This window comes from Rhea americana, unplaced genomic scaffold, assembly GCF_003343005.1.
Source record: "Rhea americana isolate MKP2758 unplaced genomic scaffold, rheAme1 scaffold_166, whole genome shotgun sequence".
Classification (NCBI taxonomy): domain Eukaryota; kingdom Metazoa; phylum Chordata; class Aves; order Rheiformes; family Rheidae; genus Rhea; species Rhea americana.
Window position 1 is genome coordinate 1,736,706 of NW_028185772.1, and position 24,625 is coordinate 1,761,330.

General features: G+C 36.1%; 1 protein-coding gene across 5 annotated transcripts in view; it reads right to left on the reverse strand.

Moving 5' to 3' along the window:
• SDCCAG8 (SHH signaling and ciliogenesis regulator SDCCAG8) overlaps window positions 1–24,625 on the reverse strand; it is a 112,844-nt gene that overhangs the window by 20,040 nt on the left and 68,179 nt on the right. For 4 of the 5 annotated variants that reach the window (XM_085300602.1, XM_085300597.1, XM_085300599.1 and 1 more), the window contains one exon: window positions 22,381–22,512. The exons of the other annotated variant lie outside the window; for it this stretch is intronic. In XM_085300602.1, coding sequence (XP_085156728.1) covers window positions 22,381–22,512 — 132 coding nt within the window. The remainder of the gene's footprint in view (window positions 1–22,380; window positions 22,513–24,625) is intronic. 5 annotated transcript variants of the gene reach the window in all.

A 24,625-nucleotide genomic window follows, 5' to 3' on the forward strand; every position in this document is an offset into this window, starting at 1 on the left:
TGAAATGATTGCTACATTTGAATTATTTAAATGACTGCCATTTCAGACCTTATGCCCTAAGATTTATTTCCTACATTACTGTGCCACTGAAGAAGGGACAGAATTTGCTCTCTGCTTTTGTCAGAGGTGAATCAGACAAGCACACTAGGAAACTCTAATATACCAAACCGTGCTTTGTTAGCAGGCAGAGTGAGTCTGTATGCTAATGACTCTGCACAAACACACTGACACACATTTTTTCGTATGATGAGCAAAGATTATTGACACTGTTGAAATCCTGGTTGCACTAGCGTGCAGACATCCAGGTTGTCTTTTCAGAATCTGGATGCTACTAAGACAGGCTGCAAAATAGTTTTGTTTGTGATGAGTTCTCATTTGACCATTTATGACATAACTGACTGTCACTGTAAAGCAAATGTACACTCTGGAGTCTGAAATTAAAAAAAAAATCCCTAGAACGCAGAAATTTTAAATAAATGCTCCTACAAAACTCTCACCGACCACTCCGTGATGAATAACAATCTCAGTTAACGAAGGACAAGCAGAGATGGAAATGTGTAAGGACAGAAGGCACTTTGCAATTCTGTCTGCTGAGGATTTGCAGCACCTTTTGTTCAGAAACACTATTTCCTCATTCAACTTCTCATGCATCAGTAAAATAAAACATCAAAGAGATAAAAGATAACAGCTCTATCTCAAATGTTGCTCACGTGTATTATTCATGTGATTATCTGTGCAGAGAAAAGCAGAATGTAGCAAAAGGAAACATGAAGCACATGTGTATGTTCTAGTATTTTTCAGGAAGAATAGAAACTACACATATATTTCCCTCTAAATAGCTTTCCTACATCGACTTTCCATTGTAATGAGCACAGAAAATTCCACTACCTTAATAAAAACAGCTTTTGATATAATATGGGAATGCTTCTTGATTAAACAACATCCACATTTTTTCCTTCACCTATTTAAGAACCAGATTTCTTAAACAAATGTTGGGGAGACCATGCCTTCCATCAGAGAAAGAAGACTAGACCAGTGCTGAAGCTTTGGTTCAAACTAGCATTTTTAAGAATGCAAAACTCAGTTTCTAAGCAGATTATCTTATGATTAGTATTTTCCATCTTTTTAACTCTGTCTCAAGGTTATTTTAAATTTCCAAAAGTACTTTGGATATTTATATTAAAAACGAAACAAAAAAGCCACTCTCTCCTCCCATAATCATCCATAAACGCACATTTTTTTCTTTAAAAAAAATGACAGAAGTTCAAAACACACTTGAATTTCAAAATGTAAAATGTGGCAATGTATTCAATGATGTAGCAATTTAGCTCAGTTTAAATTTGATAGAGGGTTGGATTTACCAGCTATAATAAAGAACTCTATAGAGAGTGTCTACAGTAACAAAGAATGTTCATAAACAGCTACAGGTTGAGATTTTAGTTAGTTATATGCATACTGTTTGAAATTATGAAGCTACTTAAATATAAAAAAAAAAAAAAAAAAGAAAAAAAAAGAAACAAATAAACAAAAAAAGCCCCAAAACAATCCAAACCCTCTTGGATGAGTCTCTCTCAAACCTGGTTTGGTTTTGCATACATTGCTGCTCATCAGTCAATTTTCGTATCAGGTGTTAATGCCCAGGCGTAGCCACCTTCCCCAATCTTCGAGAAGTCTGGGAAATCAGAGAGATAATTTTTCCCAACCACCTCATTTTGTGTGTGTTAATTTTCTTCATTTCCCTTCACGGATGGGTGGAGAACTGGAGAGAGATTTTCCTCTTTGCATTTTTCTGAAGCATCTTCAATAAACTGAACAGGCATTTTTAGACCCATTAAGTAATATTTATTCATTAGGTTGCTTTGGATACCAAAGCAATAATCTGGCAGAATTTATGACTTATGAATTCATCAGGCAAAAACAATTATCTATATTCACATTCATTATTTCTCAGAACATCAGCTGTGACAGAAGGTCCAAAAGAAGATGTGCTTGAAGAGCTGTCACATAGACTCCCATATCCCATTTCAGTCCACCATCAGCCATTTTTAGAGGAGCCCTCCCCTCAGTAAAAACCCGTACAGGCATCCTCCATAACATCAGAAACTGAGGCATTGAAATGGAGGTGCTGGCCAACAGAAGTCCTTTGGAGTCTGTGAAACATGCATCGCATTAAGGTTCTCAGAATTTAAATTTACAGTGAGCATTGCTTATAATCACTGTGGTGGGAAGCAAAACATATGGCTCTAGATTTGGGTACAGCAGARAAAGTGGACTTTGTATGCTCATGTAGCTCTACCCAGAACAGGTCAACAAGTAGAAACCAGGGGTGAACTCTTGGCCAAGACCTAGTGCAAACTGACAACTGTAGATGTAGAGCGTGTAGTGTGCTGCTTTACTGCTTATAGACTAACAAAAACAATACACTTTGTTCTTGTAACGAACAAGGGAAAAAACAGGAAGACTGCATCCATCAAGAGCTTCTCCCTCAAGTGCAGAGTCCTTATACAGCTTCTTACAGACACTCCCCCTCCAGCGTTTCCAGTCAAAAGCTCCAATGAGTTCAGTGCACTGCAGTTTGAACCACTTAAATACAGGATTGGTCCTGATGAAGAATTCATTAATGTTTCTGAATAACCATAGCTATAAGTGTAAAACAAATGTTTTAATTTTCCAAGCAGAAACAATTCTTATGCTTATTCAATGCCTGTGGTATTCATATCTTAGGTATACCTGAAATGTCTGATATTAATAAATAATAATTGTAAATCATCTACCAGGTTTATGGGGACATGGGTTTATGACTTCAGCAATTTGTAGAAGTAATACTTTTTTTTTTTTTTTTTTTTTTTTCCTTTTTGGGGGATAAAGAAAGAAAAATGAGAATTTGAAAGCAAAACACCTCTTTGATCTGGAAAGAACTACATGGGGAAAGAACGGTATTAGCAACAGAATTTCTTGCCCCATAACTACATGAATGTGGCTACAGCTACCATCATCACAACAGAAACCATAGAACCATTACACTGAAAAATACCAGATTTCAGATTTTCCTTTGGAATTACTGTTTTAGTATCATTTCTAGTTGGTGGTGACTTCATCTATTTCATTTTAAGTCACAATAAAAATACATCTTTCAGAGAARTTAAGTAATTCATAAGGCATCTGAAAGACTTAAGGTAGCAAATTTTCTACAAACTTAGTATTCAAACTATTCCAATGAAATTGGTTTTACCACTATAGCTCTTAGGTATTATCTGATCATATTTAATAATTACAGTGATTTTTCTGAATTGYCTAGGTGCTTATTACACTTATATGTATTAAACGATCCAAAGCAACCAGTATTCTATTCTATTCTTTCTATTCAGAGCCCCACAAGTTTGCATTTTGTTTGTTTCTATACTCAAAAGTTTGTTAGTGAATTGAAAAGAACCTTCCTGGGTTAAATAATAGAAAATAGACCAACTGTAAAAATATCTAAGAATATTTAACATTTTTGTTCTGCAGTACCGAAGTTCCAAATTTACACCAGTGTCACAGCTCTGGAACTACCCTTATGTGGGTTTTTTAATTTTCCCTTTCTTCATCCTACACACGTAGATCATGAAGCTATTCAGCCTCCACACAGCAGTTTGTAACATACAAARTGCATGTGAAGAACAGATCTCTCAGATGTATTATTAGTTATTCAGTAAGAACATATATTTTATATATGTGTATTTTAGTATATACTGTGGTGTAGTGTACACTGTGTATACAACATACACATATTGTGACTTATAACCATCCATATGTTGCACATATTCTTATTTCAACAACTTGGTAGCATTCTGACTTCTGAAATTCTACTTGCGGTCTGATGTCTCCTTCATCACAGCACTGTTATAATCAAAATTAATAGGCCAAAATAGTCTTCTAAAATTAAACTCTGATCTGAAAGGTACATTTGAACATTTGGGGATCTCTCTTCTGATGCTGACAGGGAAACATGTGAGCGGATGTAGAGAGAATCTGGATATATGGTTCACATATGGGCCTAACAAGAGCAATCTCTTCATATAAAGACACTATTTCTCATGCTAAGTCTACCTTGTTTTCTAATGTCATCTGAAAGGAATGTTGGAATCTGGGACAGTTTTCCGCATCAGAGTCTGTTATTTAACTGCCTGATGTCAGAGTTATTGTCTCTTTTGCTAGGACTTCTGTATGTTGCTCTGGCTGTTTTTTCTTCTTTTAAGATGACCAAGGCTACACTCTCTTGGGAAATCTATCTGCTTATTCTTCTACTCACAGTACCCTGAAATTTTTAAGGTACCCCAACTGCAAAAGTTTGGGGTTTTTTTTTGTTTTTTTTTTTTTGTTTGTTTGTTTTTTTTGCAGTATGTTGCACTGGAACTGTAAGATTATCACCGATTCAACACTTAGGAAAGCAAATTGACATTTGGGATTGCAGAGCACTGAATGCTTTTGAGCATGAGTCCTTCATCCGAGCCCAGATCCAAATACRCAGGTCCTAAGCACAATGCTACACTGGCTGTCATTTAGGGCATCCTTCTGTACAGCACAGAATCCTATATGCCAGCATAAGATAAAACAAATGAGTAGGAAGAAGTAGAAAACAAATTTTGGTTGCTAAGTTAGCCGTTAGCCCTGGCATGTGGTAAAAGTTYGTGTGAAGCCACATACCATATGATCTAAAGGCTCATTTTGTTCATAAAGCTGCAGTTTAGTTAAGGAAAAAAAAAGAAAAAGAAAAGAAAAAAGCATTCAACAGACAGGAAATTCAGTTATCAACATGCAGAAGGTAGGAGTTTTACTATCACATGTTGTGGGAAAAATCTATTGCTTTTCCCTGATTCATATAAAATCATACCTGAAGCATAAARATTTTGCTCAGAGCGACCTGGAACGAAAGCACCAACATTCATTAATGCTTATCACTCATAGCACACAACCATTTCACAACTTTGTCTTAGAAGACTTCAGAGAAGGTCAGTACAGCATTATTTCTACACAGAACACAGACAGCCTCAAAGTAACAACGCCGGGAACTGTACCACAGTTCTGGGAACAGGCAAACACAGAACCCGGAGAAGAACTGCTATAGCTAAAGCAATAACACTGCAACAAAACGCCTGAAAGTCTCTGGGAGCTGCCATAACACAAAACATTTAGAGGCTCAGGATACGATTAGACCCCCCACCTTTTATGGATTTAAATACTTGACAAATCTCAGTATAGTAGCACCTCTGAAGTGAGCAATCCTAGGCAACAGCATCAACGGAGAAGAAAGAACCAACGTATACTAATACACAAGGTGCCGCCCAACCTTACCTCGACTTAGCAAAAACGCTCAGGCAAGGAGGCTGAAAGCAACAGCTGCCTCTCCTCTGAGCTGCCCAACTGTTTTGCAGCTAAGTCACTAGTCAGCGGGGCTTAATCTTTTGCAGCTACCTGTGAGTCACGGAGAGTTCACGACAGGGCTTCATTTAGCTCCCCACATCCAAAAGAAATGAAAAGTTCTCTTAACTAGATTATTTAGTTTCCTAATCATGATAACTGGCAGAAATCCAGAGACATCACACTTGACAATTACAATCTATGTACAACCCGGCTCCTTTTATAGTATATCGAGGTAAGAAAACTAAGACTTAAAACAGACTAACAAAGGGGTTGCTGTACATAGTTGCGATCTGAACTTTTTCAGGTTGGGAGTCTAGGCCTTTTGAGGGTACTCACGCAGCAATTCAGGCACAGACTTCCTCAAAGCATAAAGAGGCTTGATCTTTTTTTTTTTTTTTTTCCATTCAAACAACAGCAACAGCTCTCATTTGTGAGCATAGTGCTTTGGAAAGAAGGGGAAAAACATGAAATAGCAAGCAAAGCTTTCAATTTATGAGTCTACTATTTCACCCTTGAAATATCCTTATGGCCTTCATCATCATTTCCAAAACACTACATTATATAAGGCAATGATGGAGTACAGGCTTGTCTGCTTCTCATATTCTTATAGTTGGCTCAGCTGGAAAGTGAACACAGGTTATTGCCCCAGGACAAGTGAATAATTTAGCTGAAATATAGTTTTGAACAAAATTACTTGCACCACTGAAAAAAAAGGTCCAGATAGTCAGACTCCTTGTTAAAGAAAAAAAAAGGTTTGATTTTTTCCCTAACAAATATAATACCCTCCACAAAGTTAAGGTGACAGTGTTATTGCTATATATGTTAGGTATAAATATTCACARTAAGATACCAGGCTTTCCTGTGCTAAGAGTGAACTGCCCTGCAAAAAGCATCAAGTACCCTACTTATGCTTTACATCTCAAACAGTATTTACCTGGGGTATACCCTGTGTACTGACCTGGGTGAAATCTCTGCTCAGGGGTAAAATCTATGTTGAAATAGATGCAAGACCAAAATCCCCAAATTGTACACAAATATTTAGGAGAGGTCTGCTGCATGTGGAACTGGTTTTGATCTTTAGATCATAAACTCCAGGAGGCATAGATCTTCTTTAATTACATGACTACAAAGCACCATGTGTTTCCATTATGCTATTTAAATAATACATTTAATTTGAATTTACACTTGTTTATGTAAACACTGCTGACTGTAATGTTACTCTCCAGTCTGATACAGAAAGTCACCGAAGTATTAGAAAAAATTCCTCCTCAGCAAGATTGTAAAGGAAAGATCCCCTACATGTATTATTTGAAGGCACRAACAGAAATTCAGTTTACAGGAGAAAACAGTATTTAGTGGGACAGAATTTATAATAAGATATTTTCACACAAACAACACTAACATCTCCGGTAACTCCCCTTTTCAATTCCACTTACTCATTGTGCTTAAGGAACACTGAACAAATGCAGAAGTTTCCAGCAAATTAAGCAATAGTGTGRGAAGGATCACTTGTTTACCTTGCAACACTCGTTTAACAGTAGTTAATCTTCTTCTGTTAAGGAATTTAACTATCAGGACTCTAATCAGCTCTGCATTTTTACCGAAATTAATTTTAATTTTGATTTTGCACGAACAGTCCCAATCATTTAAGAGCTTCTGTGCTTTAGGTGGGGCTTAATAAATGAAACATAGTGGTGCTGACTCCAGCTCCAGTTCAGAGAAGAAAAATTCAGAGGGAAGCGTTTTAACACAACAGTAGAAGGTAAACTTTTCTTTGTGTTAACAGCACACGTGCAAAACCTGCACTATTGCTGAATGAAAGGGATGTTTTGTTGTTGTTCTACAGATAATCTGYAAGCAGTTAAAATTGTGTGCTACAGTGATCAGCTCTTTGGGGGAACCTCAGCAAAAAGAAGAAAAACATTTCTGTGCCATATAGGTGGAATGTATTGTTCCGTTTATGCCATGCTGTTATTAAAAAAATACTTTCAAACAATGGAACTTGCAGGTTATAAATGCTAATTAGARCTCCTAAACACTAATTTATCAATTCAATTATTGCAAGAAAATGCACAATTGAAAATGGGAGAAAAGACAGCTAAAATAGAATTAAAAGTAATAATATTCTGTAAAGATTTTATTGGCTTTTGTTTTTGACCATGACTCACAAGGAACTGAGCACACAAGTAAGTTGCATGAAGAATTTTGAGCACACAGAGGTTTTCATTTACTGTGCAACTTCCAAAAAGACTTTTTCAGATGATCTGGAAATATTAAAAACATTTTTATCAGAAAACACATCCTTCCATGTGTAGAGATGGAGGATCTAAAATTACTTTGAAACAAGAAAATAGGAAAAATGTAAAGAGAAGAGAATAGAAAACAGCACCTTCCTTCAGTCTTCTTTAAAGAAGTGTTTTTTCCCCTCTGTTTTAGTCAGATTTTTTTTTTTTTTTTTTTTTTTTGGTACTAGGTGATCCTCTCAGACCTGATCCTTCTTTTCTTTTCATTCTTACATAAATCTGCAGAAAGAAAGTGGAATATAGGGCCTGCTGTCTGAATTAAGAACACCTAGGCAGGGAAAAAAAAATAAAAGCTGGACATGACTGAAAGCTGACAGACAAAGACAAATGAGTAGCTAGATTTGACCTTACTGCATAAGAAGTCTCCTTATTAGCTCAAGATCACCATGAACAGCCCCAGCAGTGGAAGCACACTTGACAACGTGGGTGAAGAAATYACCCGGAATTTACATAAACTTGTATTTTTGGTCACATCAACAAATGTACATACTTCTGGTAAGGCACTCTTAATGGCAAAAATAAGATAAGAAATATCTGAAAAGCATGAGAATGACAGCTTTCTTAATATTTTGCACATGGGAAAGAAACCTACAGCCACTGTAGCTTGTTTTGCTTATGGTCTTGTCTCCTACATCCCCGATTCTCTTTTGTGTAAACCCTGTAAGAAGGTGAAACCCCTACAAAAATTATTTTTGCTTTTTTCAGATTTTTATAGCTTTGGAATAATGTTTGGAAAAAGCTTGGTATGTCCTTTAAGTTTGTTACTCATGAGGATACAGTTCTTATATGAACTTATAGAGGCTACCTGAATGGTAGCAATGGTGACAATTTCCAGCAGATAACAGTAGAACAGTTAATCGCTCCTTTCGGAGAGGAAAAGGCTTATTAAGCTTGTTGAAACACCACGTTGGTGAATGCAGGAATTCCCTCAGAGGTTCAACATTTTTTTTTTTACTGCAAATGATCTGCAATTGCATGCAAAATCAGACAACCAAGCTAATACATGTTATTTTTAAAAGGAGAGCTCAGAGCTGTTAGGATTTTCAAGAGCATCACAATATATTTACTATGAAAGTGATTGTTCCAAGATGGTCCTAGTACTGGGATCTATGCTACAATGTTTGGGTGACCTAATAGTTGTTCAGACAGGTCTATACAACTGCTCTTTCACACCAACCTGATGGGAGGCAGAGGGAGAGATGCCATTACATGTGGCCCTGCGTAAGAGTCAAACTCCTTTCAGTTTCTTAATATTGATTTTCCAGCAGCAAATTTCTTCAAGGGGTTGACAAGGCAAAATGTTCCTGCTCAGCTAGCAGGTCTCAGCATAAGCTTTCATGCACTGAAAGTTTTCAAACAGTGGTAGGACTTTTACGATCTTAAATTGAGGTAATGCAGCTCATCTGAACGTGATCCACAAAGATGCTACCAGGCATACTATTAGAGTAGAGTTCTGGAAGAATTGGGCTCCCTTTAAAAAGGAACCAGATCCTGGAATAGTTACAGGAGGACTAAATACTGACATTCAGTCTCCCAGTTTAAGTCATCTTTATTTGTATTCATATTACTGAACAAAACTATAGATAATATTTCACAAACTTTGAACACATTTCAATGAAGTGTCTAATATTCCTGTAAACATAAAGGAGTATTGCAGTCTTAGATCTTGTCATAGAGTATTGATGTTATATATATTTACAAGAAATCCATTGTGTAAGCTTTTCATGTAGCAGTACCTTTCTCAATAATATTATGAAAGGCTTTGTCTCCTTTGATACAGCTTGAAAACAATCCTGTAAGTACTGAAGAAGCTAATGATCTAACATCCTTTTTCTTCCCCTTCTCTACTCAGTAGAAAACACTGAAAACAGTATTTCACTATTAGTCAGTTAGACAAAGTGTTTTTTTCAAAAGGAACTTTTTGCTTGTAACATTTAGATTAATTTTATGCTGATATCATTTCATTGTTCACAAACATTACCTTACTTACCTTCTTCTTTTATTTCAAGGAGAGTATCTTCTAGATTAGGTCATATATGGCTTTGTTCATCTTTATCTTCCTTAACATAATATAGAATTTGAAAGCATTAGCCTACAGTTTAAGAAACAGCTTTGGAAAATATAGGGAAATCTCTCAAAAACACATCAGAGTTAACTGAGGAAAAACTTCCAAGAATCTCCTACAAAAGATTCATAAGCATGCACAAACCATACAGATACAGTGCTRACAAAATACAGTGTTCTCTGAGATGGGCAGGTGGTATACAACAATGCAGTGAAAGGAAAATATACCCAAGATACAACAGTCCAAATTCTTCTCTTCCTAGAGGTGTCAGGATTTTTAACACTTAGGCAAAACAGACAACTTACTTCAATGATTTTGTCTGAAAGACTCTCCAATATTATATACTGGACAGTACTCAACTTATTCAAATCACAAAGGGGAATTACAGATTAGACCCTACTAGGATTTGGATATTGTGTTCCAGAAAATCTGGGAACTTCAAACACAAGCCTTTGATCACTAACTACCCACTCCATTTAAGAGTAACAGACTCAATGAAAAGGATTGTATCAAGCTTTAATACGTATTTTTTTCCATGCCAACTAAAACTGCAGACACTGAAGATGAACCCTGAAGACAAGCTTGGTCAGCCTTCCTCACAGTGATCATTATGGTACCCTTCCATTTTCAGAGACTGAGTCACATAGAGAAATCTTGGTTTTAACTATCACGCTGTATTACCCTATACAATTATATACTGCTTATAAAAGGAGCAAAGAACTACAGCTTGCCAGAAATCTCACAGGACACTATCACAAATAATAACTACCCGCTACAATTAACCTTTCTGGCATAAAGTTTGTACTTCTTTATGCTATACTCTAATTCAGTGGATTCTAGTTTTCTTTGCTCTGAAACCAATTGCTCTGAACCCAGCAATGTCAAGAGGTCAACAATTACACTGCTCAGAATATACCCTAAAGTAAAAGTGACCCTACAATATATCTTCATTTTTCCCCTTTGATCATCCTTTTATTTGACTGTATTTCAGTAAATTATCCATGTAGTTTTTATTTTGACAGCTCTCTTTACAGCAGTAAAACAAAATGTGTGCATTGCAAATGGCAAAGATTCAAATTTCAGCTATGTTTATCCAAAATAGCACTGAACTGCTTCTGTACTTATGCTATACTGCCTACAGCCTTACGGAAGGGGAGACAGATGGGATGAATTTAGCAGGGAAACAGCTGTGGCTTGAAGAAGAGACAAGCAAAAGTTTTGCTATCAGGCTTCATTATGTATCAAGGTACCAGTAAAATGTGTATCCGTAAGGCAGCCAAAAAAGTGTTTTTCATTTGACTAGTGATAATTACCTTTTCTCAACAGCTGACAAYGTTCTAAGCAGCATTAAATAGGTATAATAATTAAGCAATAAGATAAGACAGGCAGTGCCTTGCTGGGGATTATTGCTCGCCTCGGGTGCGTTGTGAGGCACAAGGCTGAGGGGTGAGTGACTTCAGCCACCCAAGAAATGCAATAATCCCCCAGAAATGCACAGCCTGGAGTGTCYTACTGCTATTAAAAATGGAAATTTAAAAAGGACAGAACGTTAGACACATTTCCTGTGGATTTTATTGACATGGGTTAACATTACAGAGTCAATGAAGAGATTCCATTTGTGTCCAGCCTTCGAAAGCCAYTTCCCCTGGATACATGCCTCAATTTAGCTTGTTTGTGCATTTTAGTCATAAAACTGATTTTGGAAGTACAAGTATTTGCATCATCTAATACGTGTGTGATATAGCACAGCAGATTACAGGAATTGTCATGATGGTAAAAGTAAGTCATGTTGCTTTTAGGGTCACATGTTGCAAAGTATTTATTGTATACAACTGTCCATACTTGATGTTAATTTACAGATGAGCTTTTTTAAGGAAAAAAGAAAAGCAGCCATTTAACTGATCCAACCAGGAAATAAAAACAAATAAACGAAAAAAGAAAGCTGCTTTTGACTATGTGCAATTTCACACAGCTAAAACTAAGGCTAAATCCCTGCTAGTGGGGCGAGCTGTAGCACTCAGAAGGCTTGCACCACTTCACATAAGGAGAGGGAAGGCTACTATAATTTCAGCCATGCTACCAAGACAGCCTTTTGAAACTGGAGGCCTGGAACGACTTGGCAACCTTAACTTGAAGCAAATTAGAATTCTGAAGACCCTTTAGGATCAAGTCCTAAATAATGAGATGTCACATTCGGAGCAAGAGTTTATTTACATATATGTAACTATGGGTAAAATCTGTCTCTGCAAGGTAAACAGGACATGTTAAAAGAAAACCTCATTTCCCTTTTCTCTCCCTTCACATATAAATTTACTATTCATAAATAACAAGTTAAACATAGAATAATCTATTACCCTTTTGCAGTCTTTTCTTACTTCCCATTATCACTGCTTCATTTCAGAACCAAACTGAGCTCTGAGCACCTGYAACAATGCCTTGAGAACACTAGAAATGTAGATGCTGAGTAGCTCTTACCATACTGTCCTTATAGTAATTTTTATAATCTCTATTTCAGTACTACTTCTGTGATTAGCAGTTGAAGGATAACACATTTATGCTAGCATCTTTAAAGACTAGCATAATGTCTGTTACTATTAGGCTACCACCAGTTTGCACTATCACAAGGCACAATCAACTCTTACAACTACATTTATATTTGAATTTTTAGGATGGCACTTTTTTTAGAGTGTACTCAAAAATGGATAATACATATGACTAGAACTATAGAAAAGAATATGGGTTAAACAAGAAAGATAAAAAATAAGCAAAAGAAGATTCTATCAGTTTTAGTGAACATAATGCAAAAATAAGTCTTCAGTTTTATAATCCAAAACTAACAGCATTTCCAATTAATTTGAATAGAAAATGAAAACCAACATTAAAGTTAGGGATTTTTTGTTTGTTTGTTTTTAAATATAGTATTAGTTATGGGATTTATTGTTGCAAGACACATCAAGACCAAATATTCAAAGACTTAACAGCGGGTTAGACTTTAGTATGGAAAATGAGAGCATCCACAGTTATATTAACTTCCATAGGAGCAGGGCTGAACCCTGGAGATGCAAGCAAAATACTGAAGTTATCAAGAGAAAGGTACCTTCCAAAAGCCTTGCAAAAATCTTCTCACTTACTATACTAAGAATATAGGAGGATTTTAAGTAGCCTTAGTCTAACAATCTCAGAGTGCTATACGGAGATTAGAATCAGAAGCAAACCTGCTTCTGCTTAAGGCAGTCTGCCAAATGGTTTAATAGTCAGATTTTACTAGTATTGTGAGTTCACTTAAGACCCAATAGAAAGATCCCAATTACTGTTAAATACCCCAATTAGATATTTGCCATTGAACTACTGCATAGTGTTAGTCTCAGAATGGGCATTTGTAAACATATTATTTTATATTCTTAAATATCAAAGGGCTATCATAGAAATACAGTGTAGAAAATTAAACAAAGCAGATGTAACACAATATGGAAGAAAGAAAATAAGGTGACTATTTTAGTCAAAGATTTCAACAACGTAATTTTTAGACAGTCTAAAGCATCAAGACTTGCTAAAGATTGTCAAATGATATGTACTTCTAGGTTGAACATGAGTAGGACGGTCCTCCAGAGCTCTGGGTAGAAAACTTTATTCTGTAGCTCTGGACACATTATACCGGATGTCTTAAATGATTTGTGACATGTTTCTGATGCTGTTCTTTACCATTAAACAATTTTGTTTCTATGAATCTGCCAATAAAGGAGTACTTTGATCCAGCTTACTCATTTCTTATGTCACTTTTCTGGGGAAGGGATTACAGGGGTGGGGAAGAGCAGACCATGACTGCCACCTGGTTGTTTTAGGGCAAAGTTAAAGCAAAATGGTTTGAGAAGGAGATAAAGTGGTTAAGGGATCGATTAAAACTGAAGGATCATGCATCACCACCTCGAGCAACTTCCAACCAAAATTAAAACAGTTGTAAGTTTGTGTAAATGTAGGAGAATTAAATGGGGTTTAACTGGAAAGTCACGAGTTCACTTCTGTCCTATGATRCAAGTCTTTTCCAGCACCAATGTGATCATCTACATAACAGCAAACATTTCTAGATCTTGCTACATCAAAAAAGAGTCTGGACTGGACTGCCAAAGCCATCACCGTTATCCACCTCCATTTTGGAGGAAAGAATCAAGAAGCCTTCACTAATGATCAAATTGATGTTTAACTTTGAAAACCAACAACTGTACTGTCCAAAAAAAAAAAAAAAAAAAAAAAAAAAAGAAGTAACAGAGTAACAGAACCTTATGTTATGCTATTCTATGTCCCACAAAGCCCCATTTCAGGGCTTTTTGTGTTCCCGGTAGACAAGAACATGAGCTTACTATTAGCGAACTGAAGGTTTTACTCCCAGAAGTTGATGGTATGAATAAGAACTATCCCAGGGTCTGTTCCAGAGAAGGTAAAGTACTTCAAAGCAGGAGAGTCGAGGATAGTCTCAGGAATGGACAATTACCAGATCCTTAGCAGAAGAGGTGCTGGTCAGAGTGCTGACAGCTGTTCAACAGCGAAGCAGCAAACCCAGCTMTTTTTCCAGCTTGCTTTTCTTTGACATATGGACTATCCTTCGGTTTATGCTATCCCTTTCCCAGATACTATTCTCCAKTTTCTAACACAGAAACTGGTGACCAGCTGTCTTGATGTGCAAAGTGAACGCAGACATTGTCCTTTGCTCCTCTATATCTCCTTCCTCACATTGACTACATAGCTAAGCAACCTAAACAGACGCATTGTTAAATAATCCTTAGAAGAAGGTAATTCAGACGACTGCTGGCCCATTAATCTAACTTCAAATGAGCAAAAAGACTACAACAGTTCTGAAGGAATATATAAGAAAATTCAGGTAAATGAAAAACATGAGAAACTGAAACATAAATTGAGCCAGATTCTGTCACATCAGTCCCGAATTCTTTGATAGTTGATTTTTTGATAAAGAAAATGCAAGAAATATTACCAATGTTAGCTTCAACAAAACATTTAGCATCATGCCACAGCAGCAAATGTTAACTAAGCTCAGAAAAAGAAGATGGTGATTAATAAAGGAACTGTCAGGTTGATAAGTAGCAAAAAGAAAGCACAACTGGTAGGAACAACTGAAGGTGAGGAAGGATAAGTCGATTTCTTCTAGTTGAATTTAAACAGATTTTTGAGTATTTTTGAATAATGACTCGGTACAAAAAGTGTGAGGGTGCTGATAAATTTAAGAGATGTCATCAGTTTAGAGAAGGACTGGGATACTGCGCAAAAAGAACTAGATTATTCAGAAGATCGGAATAGCAGAAGTGGGATGAAATTTGATAATGCAAAGTCTTAGACTACAGACTTAGTATATTCTGAATTCACAGTGAAAGCCTCTGCTAGCAATTTAAAATTACATGGGAGGAAGAGGTTTGGGATGCACTACTTTGATACAGAAGGATTACCAGCAGCCAGTATTCTGCAGCTGTCAAAAAAGGCAAATGTGATCATAGCATCTCTCAGTCAGGAATTTCTAGTAAATATATTAATTTTGCCATATAAGACACTGAAATACCCTCATCCAAAACACTGCAGACAGCTCTGATTGCCCATATTCAGAACACATCAACAGCCACAAAACTGGGGGACCTAGAGAGCTTACTGCAGTAAGAAGAACAAAAAAGTAAAGCTTCACTTACGGGTCAGGAGCAAGACTGAAGAGATATAACCATTGCCAATAAATACAGTGTAGATTAAAAGACAAACAAACAAGCGAACAAATAGGGAACRAAGAACTACTTACACCAAGGCTCAAGGACAAATGGCTGCAAGTTAACTACAAATAAACAGACACTCAAAATAAGGACCTAAACCAGTAGACCAGCGGTGCTGGCAAAAGCTTTCCAAACTGGCATAGACAGGTCTAATGGTTTTCACAATGGAGATCAATACATTCCCAAAGGAAAAGAATAGTTATAATTAGTGATAGCTTCAGTGGAATACAATACTCAGTGACCTAAAACACATCTTACCAAGCATTATTAAATTCTTTAAAAGTGTACTTGAAAATTGTGAGCAGCATTTCTCTCTGCTGCCAATCAAGAAGGGTAACAACTGAGTTGCATATTATTTTGCAGCCTTGTTTGGAGACCCTGTAATTCACTCCCTGAATCTATTTTCAGGTTTTGTAACAACTAAGATAATGTTCTGCTTTCTATATCTGCTATTCAAGCAGCTGGCAAAAAAATTTTAAAAAACATTATTTGGGGGCCTTATATAAATGTTCTTATACAAATGATAAGCTGTTTAAATGCAAATACTAATATAGGTTACATAGCATAAATAATATATGCAGATACATAGGCATGCACAYGCACACACTGTACACACACATACACTTATATACATGTTTGAAGAGAGGAAAGTTAGATTAAATAGACAAACATCTATATAGGAAATAAACAGATACTGAGCTGGAGAGGGAGAAGGAGGGAGAGATTTTAGGTATCCAGTTTCTATTCCAGACCACGTGTACCTTGTGCAAACAACCAAACACATTAAACAAAAGCCAAATATATTTTCAGATTCTGACAGGATTTGTTACATTATGTGTATATATATAAAAAATATAAATATAAATAAATATATATACACATGCACACACACACAAAATTCTTTGATTACTTCCTAATAGTATATCCTCAGAGTATACATTCCTCAGCCTACAAGGTGAATCTATCAAAAGGCAATAAAAATTAAGTAAYAGTGATAACCCAAAACTCTGGACAGAGCTGAGAACAGCTCCGTCGCCAACTGTTACAGCAAGTCTGTTACAGTGAAACCACACCAAAGATATGGGGGCTTGAATAACGATGCTCAGGAAAGATATTATGTACAATATGTATGCTTAGCTCTATTTTCAATATAAAAATGAATACATCCTATTTTCAATATAAAAATGAATCCTAAACTAAAAAGCCATAATTTAATGTATTTTTATTCTATAATTACATTTCAAAACAGATGATTGGTCTAGTCTGTTGATAGTAACAATTACTTCATTCTTGCCTAAAAATAATACTAATCTATCAATACAATAAAAATAAAGACAATATATTCAACATATGAAAGAGAACTGGATGGGGCAGGGTGAAGGGCTTTTTCAGTAATGGTCAAAATGGGGTTTTTCTACCCATCATTATTTCTGGAATGCACAAGTGCTTTAGGCAGAAAACGTAAAATTTTTAAATGCAACATAATTGCTTCAATTATCAAGAACTAATTTGGATTTTTTTAAACAAYTGATTTGCCAAAGAAATCCAAAACTTGTAATCAAAAGTGTAATAGTGACAGCAGATCAGCTATCTGAAATAAATACAATTCTTTCACACATACATGTTCACTCATACACTATCTTTCAGTAACAAAAAAAAAAATTAATGGTGAAAAAAAAAAAAAACTTAAAGTCAGTGTCAAACTGAATGTCATGTATTCTGCCCAACTCCTTGAGCGGTCCATTTAAGAATCCATTTTAGCTACTCTTCCAGATAAGGTTATCCATGAGAATCATACATTTCCCAATAGGTAGAAAACAAATATAATTTGTCACATGTTGTGCTACACAGACATTTCTGCACAGTTGCTGCACTTCACTAGAATTTCTGAAGGGGAAGACACCCCAGGTAGTTGGCTGCAGACACATCTCAGCAACATGGCACATAGCACAATTTGACACATATAGTCTTTATAAATCCAATGTCTATGAAGTCAAACAAATTTCCTTCTTATTTATAGTAACAGGCAAGAGCAGATCTCTGCCGTCTTGTTACACAGATGGTTATAACATTTTTGTAGTTAACTTGCAACCACTGATGCCTGAGGAATAGACACACATCTGCCCCAAATTGCCAGTCCTGTAGGCTTTTCTTTTTAACTTTAGCTACCAAAAATATAGTTGAAATACATGTCAAAATCCCCCCCAAAGACTACCACAACAAAAAGCCCCATACAAATATGCCTAAAATGTATCATTATTGTTAGTATTATACAGATTGAACAGTGAGCATACACACATTATAGTGCAAAATATCAACCCCGATCACCAAAACAGAAGTTTCAGGGAACACTCAGAGCCCATGCCCCCAGATTCCCTGCACTGAGCAATCTTTGGAAAACAATYAGAAGCTTCTAATTTGATGTTGCACTAAAAGCATTTTAAACACAGCACACACTTTACAAAAACTGTTGTCCATATATTCTTTCTTTCTTGCTGCCTGATACCTGATATAAAGGAAAGAGGAAAGTTACTGGGATTTTTCTTCTGCAACATAGAGACATCACTCCCTATTTCCTGTATTTCCACACATCATCTAGGTCTTTAAAAGGAAGTACAAACAGAGAAGAGCTAGCTATATTAAATTAAATGCTTCACATTTTAGATGCTGGCTGCTCCACAGAAGAACATATCTAAATAGATGAAGTACAGTCAAATGCTTGCTCTAGGAAAAGAATAGATGCAGAAAAGTAAAGTCGTAATTGAGCTTTGTACATCCCAAGAGTTGTTAATTAAGTTCACTGGAAGCTTAAATAGCCTCATAAAATCCAGACCCATAGCAGCTTGATCAAATATTAATTGCTAATGAATGTGTTCCATCAATAACGCATCCAAACATATCTCTGTCTTTTGCTTCTTATTCCCAAAATCGGAAGAGAACGGAGCAAGTGCATCTGCATTTATATAACTGGCCTAAATAGAGAGGTGACAATGTGTATGTTCTGCTTTAAAACTTGGTTTGAAAACATAAAAATTGGAGAGAATGAACCAACATTCAACTGTACTAATAATCATACATCTAAGTACTATTATTTATTTGATTTGATTTTTACTTCTTCCAGAATCTATTTTTGCAGAGCAAAACACAGCAAGGGATTGGAAAGGTGYCTTAACCTTTTATTTTCACTACATATTCTACTTACTCTTTGCTATTTTTCTATCTCACTAGCTACCTTATAAAAAAAGATAATTGTACTTGCTGCTACCTTCTAATTTCTACTATGAACATACATACTGAACAGACTGGGAATYTGCAGAATTTAATCATAAAATTTGCTTAAGAGTTTAAAATTGATACTGCTGCACTCTCTGCCACATAACAGACAAGATTTAATTTCTCCGAGACTCAGATCTTGGAAGTCACTGGGCTGATCAGCTTACTTCCAGTGGCACAGCACTGACTCTATTACACATCTTAGCTAGTATCTTTGAGATAATATACTTAGCCACACAAATCGCTTTCTAAATTAAAAGCACATAGTGCAAAAAGAAAAAAAATCAATATAAGAACAAACTAAAGTGATATATCTGAAAGCAAAGATCTACAGGGTTGCTAGAGTAATAACAATAACTGAACRCTCTCTTTTAAGCTCCACTGCAATATTAACATGTCTCCATAGTCACAGGAACTGCAAATTATTTAACCTAAGTTCATGGACATCTACTTCTTTTAATGCCATATTTCACTAAGCAAAACACAGTGAAAGGGATGGATGAAAGGGATGGAAGGGCATTTGTATTACATTGAAAACATTGATTAAAAACTATCTTTGATGATTGCAATTTAAAGTAACATTTTTTAAAAAAACTTGTTATCTCATTTCAGACAGTATTCATATGCTGCACATATTCAGAGAGAAAGATAGGAATGGCAAAGAAAGTTATTTTGTGCATTTCCAGGAATGCAGGTATCACAACTGCCAAAACAAGTTATTCTAAAAGAAATTTTGATTKATCAGTTAGATCTTGCTCCTTCCGCAGAATAGTTACATCAGGGCCTATCACATTCTCATAGCAGAACACAAGCAGTGCCTGAGATTTCTTCTTAAATATAAATATATTCTTTTTTAAATTAAAGCAAACATTAGGTCCCAAATTAATTCAAAGTAATTTTGATAAAAGAATTTTTCTAATGGGAGCTAGAATAACAGCACACAGAAAATTAGACAGGAAACTACTGCACGTGATTGGGTAGCAAAAAAAGACAAGGGCCATTTGTTGTAGTTGGTATACTTGCTGTTTTCACATGGAACTGAATAGTTCATAGCCAATTTATGGCATTTGGGAACTGATACYGAAAAATCTATTCAGGCTTTCACATGGAAACAAAAATCAAATTACACTGAATTTTTACGGCAGTTTATTATAGCAGCTTTGTCACTAATTACTTGGATTTTAAATAAATACTGTGCAAGATCATCATTAAAAAGATGTTAAAAGAGTCCCCCCTTTAAAAATCTGGTAAAGTATATTGGCCATGGTTCAAACACCTAGTAATCTCTGCCATATTTACATATTCTGCAATATTTCACATGAGAAGCACTATTGCTGTCCTGTTCTCTCTCCTTGCTGTCATCAAAACGGCAGCAGAAGGTAAGGCACTGCCTGCAGCATGACCACGCTGCTTTCAAACTACTTTTCTGTTCTGGATTAATGCTTTCAATCTTTTCTAGTGTATAATCACTGCTGGTACAGCACAGCATAGTTCCAGTAGGTCTATTCCACTCTGACATAGAGGAAAGGTTGTCCTAAAAACTAACAAATCATTCTTAAATTTAACTAGACTCTAATAATTCTACAGGAACAACTARGAAAAAAAAAGATTTTTCCCCTAACATTGCGATGGGTCTTGCTGCGCCAGTGCAGATTGCAGTGGAAATGCCTATTTTGTAAGCAGAAAGGTACCTCTGTATCTGTTTGTAGAAGTTTTAATAGCCTGCATATGTTGGTAGCCAGCAGTCCAGCTAACCAAGCCTACTCATGAAAATTAATAGCCTTGAGTCTGAACCTGAAGAATTAATGAGTCAGACTGCTTACCTGTTAATAGTAAAGTTGTATCTATTTTTCCTGAAATCAACAGAATATATACCAAAATACTATGTACTTCCATGGGTACTTCAGAATCTAGATTATTTGAACTTTCTGTTTCTCTGTTCAAAACTAAAACAAGGCTTTAATACTTCAAACTAGATACATACACTTTTTAATATCAAAACTTGTATTTAATTGAAATATTCAATGAGTATACACTAATAGTTTATAACATATCTATCCCTATTTTTCTCACAGCATATGTCTACACGAACATTCTACAGACTGCAATCCACTTTTGACAATTAAAACACTGAATCTTATTAAAATTTCCACCTTTAGGTTAGCGAACGGGTATATTATGTGACCTTCTGTGTGAAAACTGCTGACCAAACACAATGAATGAACCAGTGCTCGTCCCCCAAAATGTTAACAATCTACGTAAGTAAAGAAACCAAAAGGGAAGTGAGGCCAATGACAAGAGTGCATGGTTACACAGACCAGGGCCACCACCATAGCACTTGGAATTTCTTTGTTCTCTGAGCTATAAAAGATGATGGCAATCTCGGGTTGCAGAAGAACAGAATGAGGTACAGACAGAAATGGGAGAAGAAAGAGGAAAGAAGGGGGAGTGGAAGACTGAGGAGAGGAGTGGAGAGCTTCCAAGAAACAAGCTGATATGGACAGACAGAGAACGAAGGGTTGGAAGAAGAAAGTTAATAGAAGAGAATGAACATACAMGACCAGATGCTTCAGTACATGCAAGCTCTGTTCCTATCAGGTGGTCTGTGGAAGAAAACATCTAGCAGAATTTTGCCCAGTCACGACTGACTAGCCCAAATAAAGTTAAACTGTCTTTGTGCCTTTCATTACTTAGGAGTGGCAATGTGGATGATTGGGTTTGAAGAGTTGCCTCTGACATCCCCTTATGTTCCTCTCTCCTACTTTCCCAGACATGCCTAAGCTCTCTCAAGTGTCTGTGATTTTCAGCTGCATGGAAATACAGACTGGAAAACAGAGTGCAAGGCACAGAAGAACTTCTTGGTATCTAGATTCCTCCAGATAAAGAAAAGTTTCCACAGTGATCTCTAAAGCCATCTAATATAAATTACACAGCACAAGGCATTAGCTGTCTGGAAGCTTTGGCTGGAAAAGTCAAGTGATATCAGTGGAAATGCTCCATACTAGTTTTGCTGCAGCTGCTCCCAGCTGATCCTGAGGAAGCCACTGCTTCTCTCAAAGGCTAGTTGTGCCCTGAAGCTGTTAATAGTACTCTGAATAGTAAGCTTTAATAAGATTTTTCTGTTTATTCAAGTCATATTTTATTGAAAAAGATGTCAATACTAAAAAATATATCTTTTATGCGACAACACATAATACACATCTGTAGCCTACATTCGCATCATTGAATATCCTCCTCTCTCTCTCCTCTCCTTTTTTATGAGTATGGTAAGACAATTCATCCAAGTTAGAACAGAGAACAGCATAAGCAGCCCACACACATATGTACTAGGTTTAAATTCTTTGGGAAACTATACTGTACAAGCTTTCATTTTATTTATCCAAAATGGCACAAGCAAAAGATGTTATAAAAAAAAAAACCCTCCAAAGAATGGTTGTGGGGTAGGGAGGTAGTCACTTTCATGAAAGAAAGAATACTACTTTCAAATAAACCGGTGTCATTTTTCTGTTTACACACTACAACAGGTACAGTAGATCATACCGTATACTGACAGATTAACAGGACCTCCTACCTCGACTTCATCCTCTCATGCATTCTCCCATGCTGGATACATTGTTGCTCCAATTCATCATTCCTTTTATGCATCTTCTCCAATCTGCCATGAAGATACTCTTTTTCCTGACTAAGCTGGTTGACTTCACATCTACAGAAGTAAAACAGTGATGATGGATGTTGTCAGATTTCATCCTGCAGCGTGCCATCAATATGTGGCTTCAGCATTTATAAAATTTCAAACATTATATATAATGCATAAACAGGCTATTACTAGAACTTACAGAAACAAAACACTGTTTCAAGTAATTCTCAGAAGAAAGAACACAATGCTGAAGGGTATCTGGTAATACACCAATGGCAATTACTCAGTCATAGATCAGCTAACTTCAGACTTATTTAACAAGCATGCCATTTGACATCATGTGCCGATGTGAAGTAAGATYACTAAATGTAAATTCATACTTGTTGAGCAACAATTTGGCCAGCATTGTGAAAACATATTTCAAGCTCCTTATTTGTAAAAGCTAGCATCTAACTTAMAAAATGGCTACTAAAACCTTGTTCAACCCTCACTGTACTATACAGCCTGAATCCTCAATAGTGCTATAGTTTTAGCAACTTTGCGAATGTAATAGGCCCAAAATACCATGAGAGACACAACACGTCAGGAGGAAAATGAATAAATGCTTAAGAAACAAGGGACAAACCATGCAGGCATACTAATCTCTGCCCAGCCTTTAAGAAAATTAGTCACTTTAGCAATTTTTACTCTTCACGAGTGAGCAGATCCATGAATGACCTAGGACTGCTACTTGCTACATCTCTAACCATCAGCCCATGAAAAAATAGGCATGAGYTGTTTCTTAATATCAGGAAAAGATCTCAGATAAAATTGTGATAAAATATACATTATGCACTTGTGCAGTTTAACTCTTCAGAAAAGGTTAATGAGAACATGTCAGAATCTGCTATACCATCAGAAAACTAAGGATCAGAAGCAAGCAAATTTGTTTTATGGCATCTGCCACTCCAGATCTTGAGGTTAAAAATCTCCAGAGATATCTTTAAATCATAAATATGTTGCAGCTACTGAAGGAAGATACTTTACCTTCTAGACTGTTATAGAATGCAACAACAACTGACATTTAAAAAAATAAAACAAAGTACGGGGGGGCTAGAATACTCTTCTTTGAAAAACATGCTGTTACACTGACAAGTCAAGTCTGGAAATGACAACATAATCTTTTCACATTTAAATAGGGAACAATACACGATATCATCTGTGAATCTAGAAGAACAAGAGCAACTTCGAAAAACTGCAAGTATTGAATTTAACCTTGAGGTTACAGGTCTACCAAGGAGAATCATTGAAAAATACAACAGAATCGTGTCTATCAAACTCATGTGCAGCAGAGTGTCTTGGATGGTTACATAAGAGTGAGAAGGAAGGCTACAGGAAGGCAACTAAAGTCAAATTGTTACATCAATCATTTAACAGAAATGCTAGTAAGTGAAATGTCAGCACTAGAAAAATATCATCATTTGGACCAATCATTATCATACAGCATGAATGTGGTCTTTATTTGATACCGATATTGTCAGAAAGACAGTAAGTGAATAAAAGAAAGGGTTCCTCACAAAGCAGCTCAACAGAGATCTCACGCGACAGATCCCAACCAAGTGATAACAGGGATTAAACTCATCTGCCATCTTGTGTTCCCTTCTTGCCAGTAAAAGGAAACAACAGTATGTGCCCGGTGGGAAYACTGTAAATTATTGTGTTTGTAGGGTTTCTCAGCTATGACAGCCTGCTTCTTTTTCTTCATTTATGTGAGACTGATTCACAGAAGCAGCAGAACCAACTTTCAAGATAGTAAAAATCTGAAAGTTTTAAGGGACTTGTTCACTCATCTCCAGCACCTCTAAGKAGCTGGGATTCTTTCTGGAAGGATCAAGGCATTCAAATCTTATGTGCTCCAAAATAATATACTACTGAAAATTACCCTTAAAGAAAAAAGAATTAACTGAAAATATCAGTAGAGTGATCTCTAATACCAAAAATACAGACCTAAATGCCTAATATTTTGAATCACTTAAGTTGCTCTCTTCTCCTTAAACAACYTTTCTGTAATTTCAATTGAAGAACTTGGCGCACATACACAAAAAAAAAATCAGTTAAAAGAGTATCTACACAACAGCCCTTATAAGTCTAGTATCTCAGAGTTTGATCACCCACATTCAAGCATTTCATTTCACTGAAA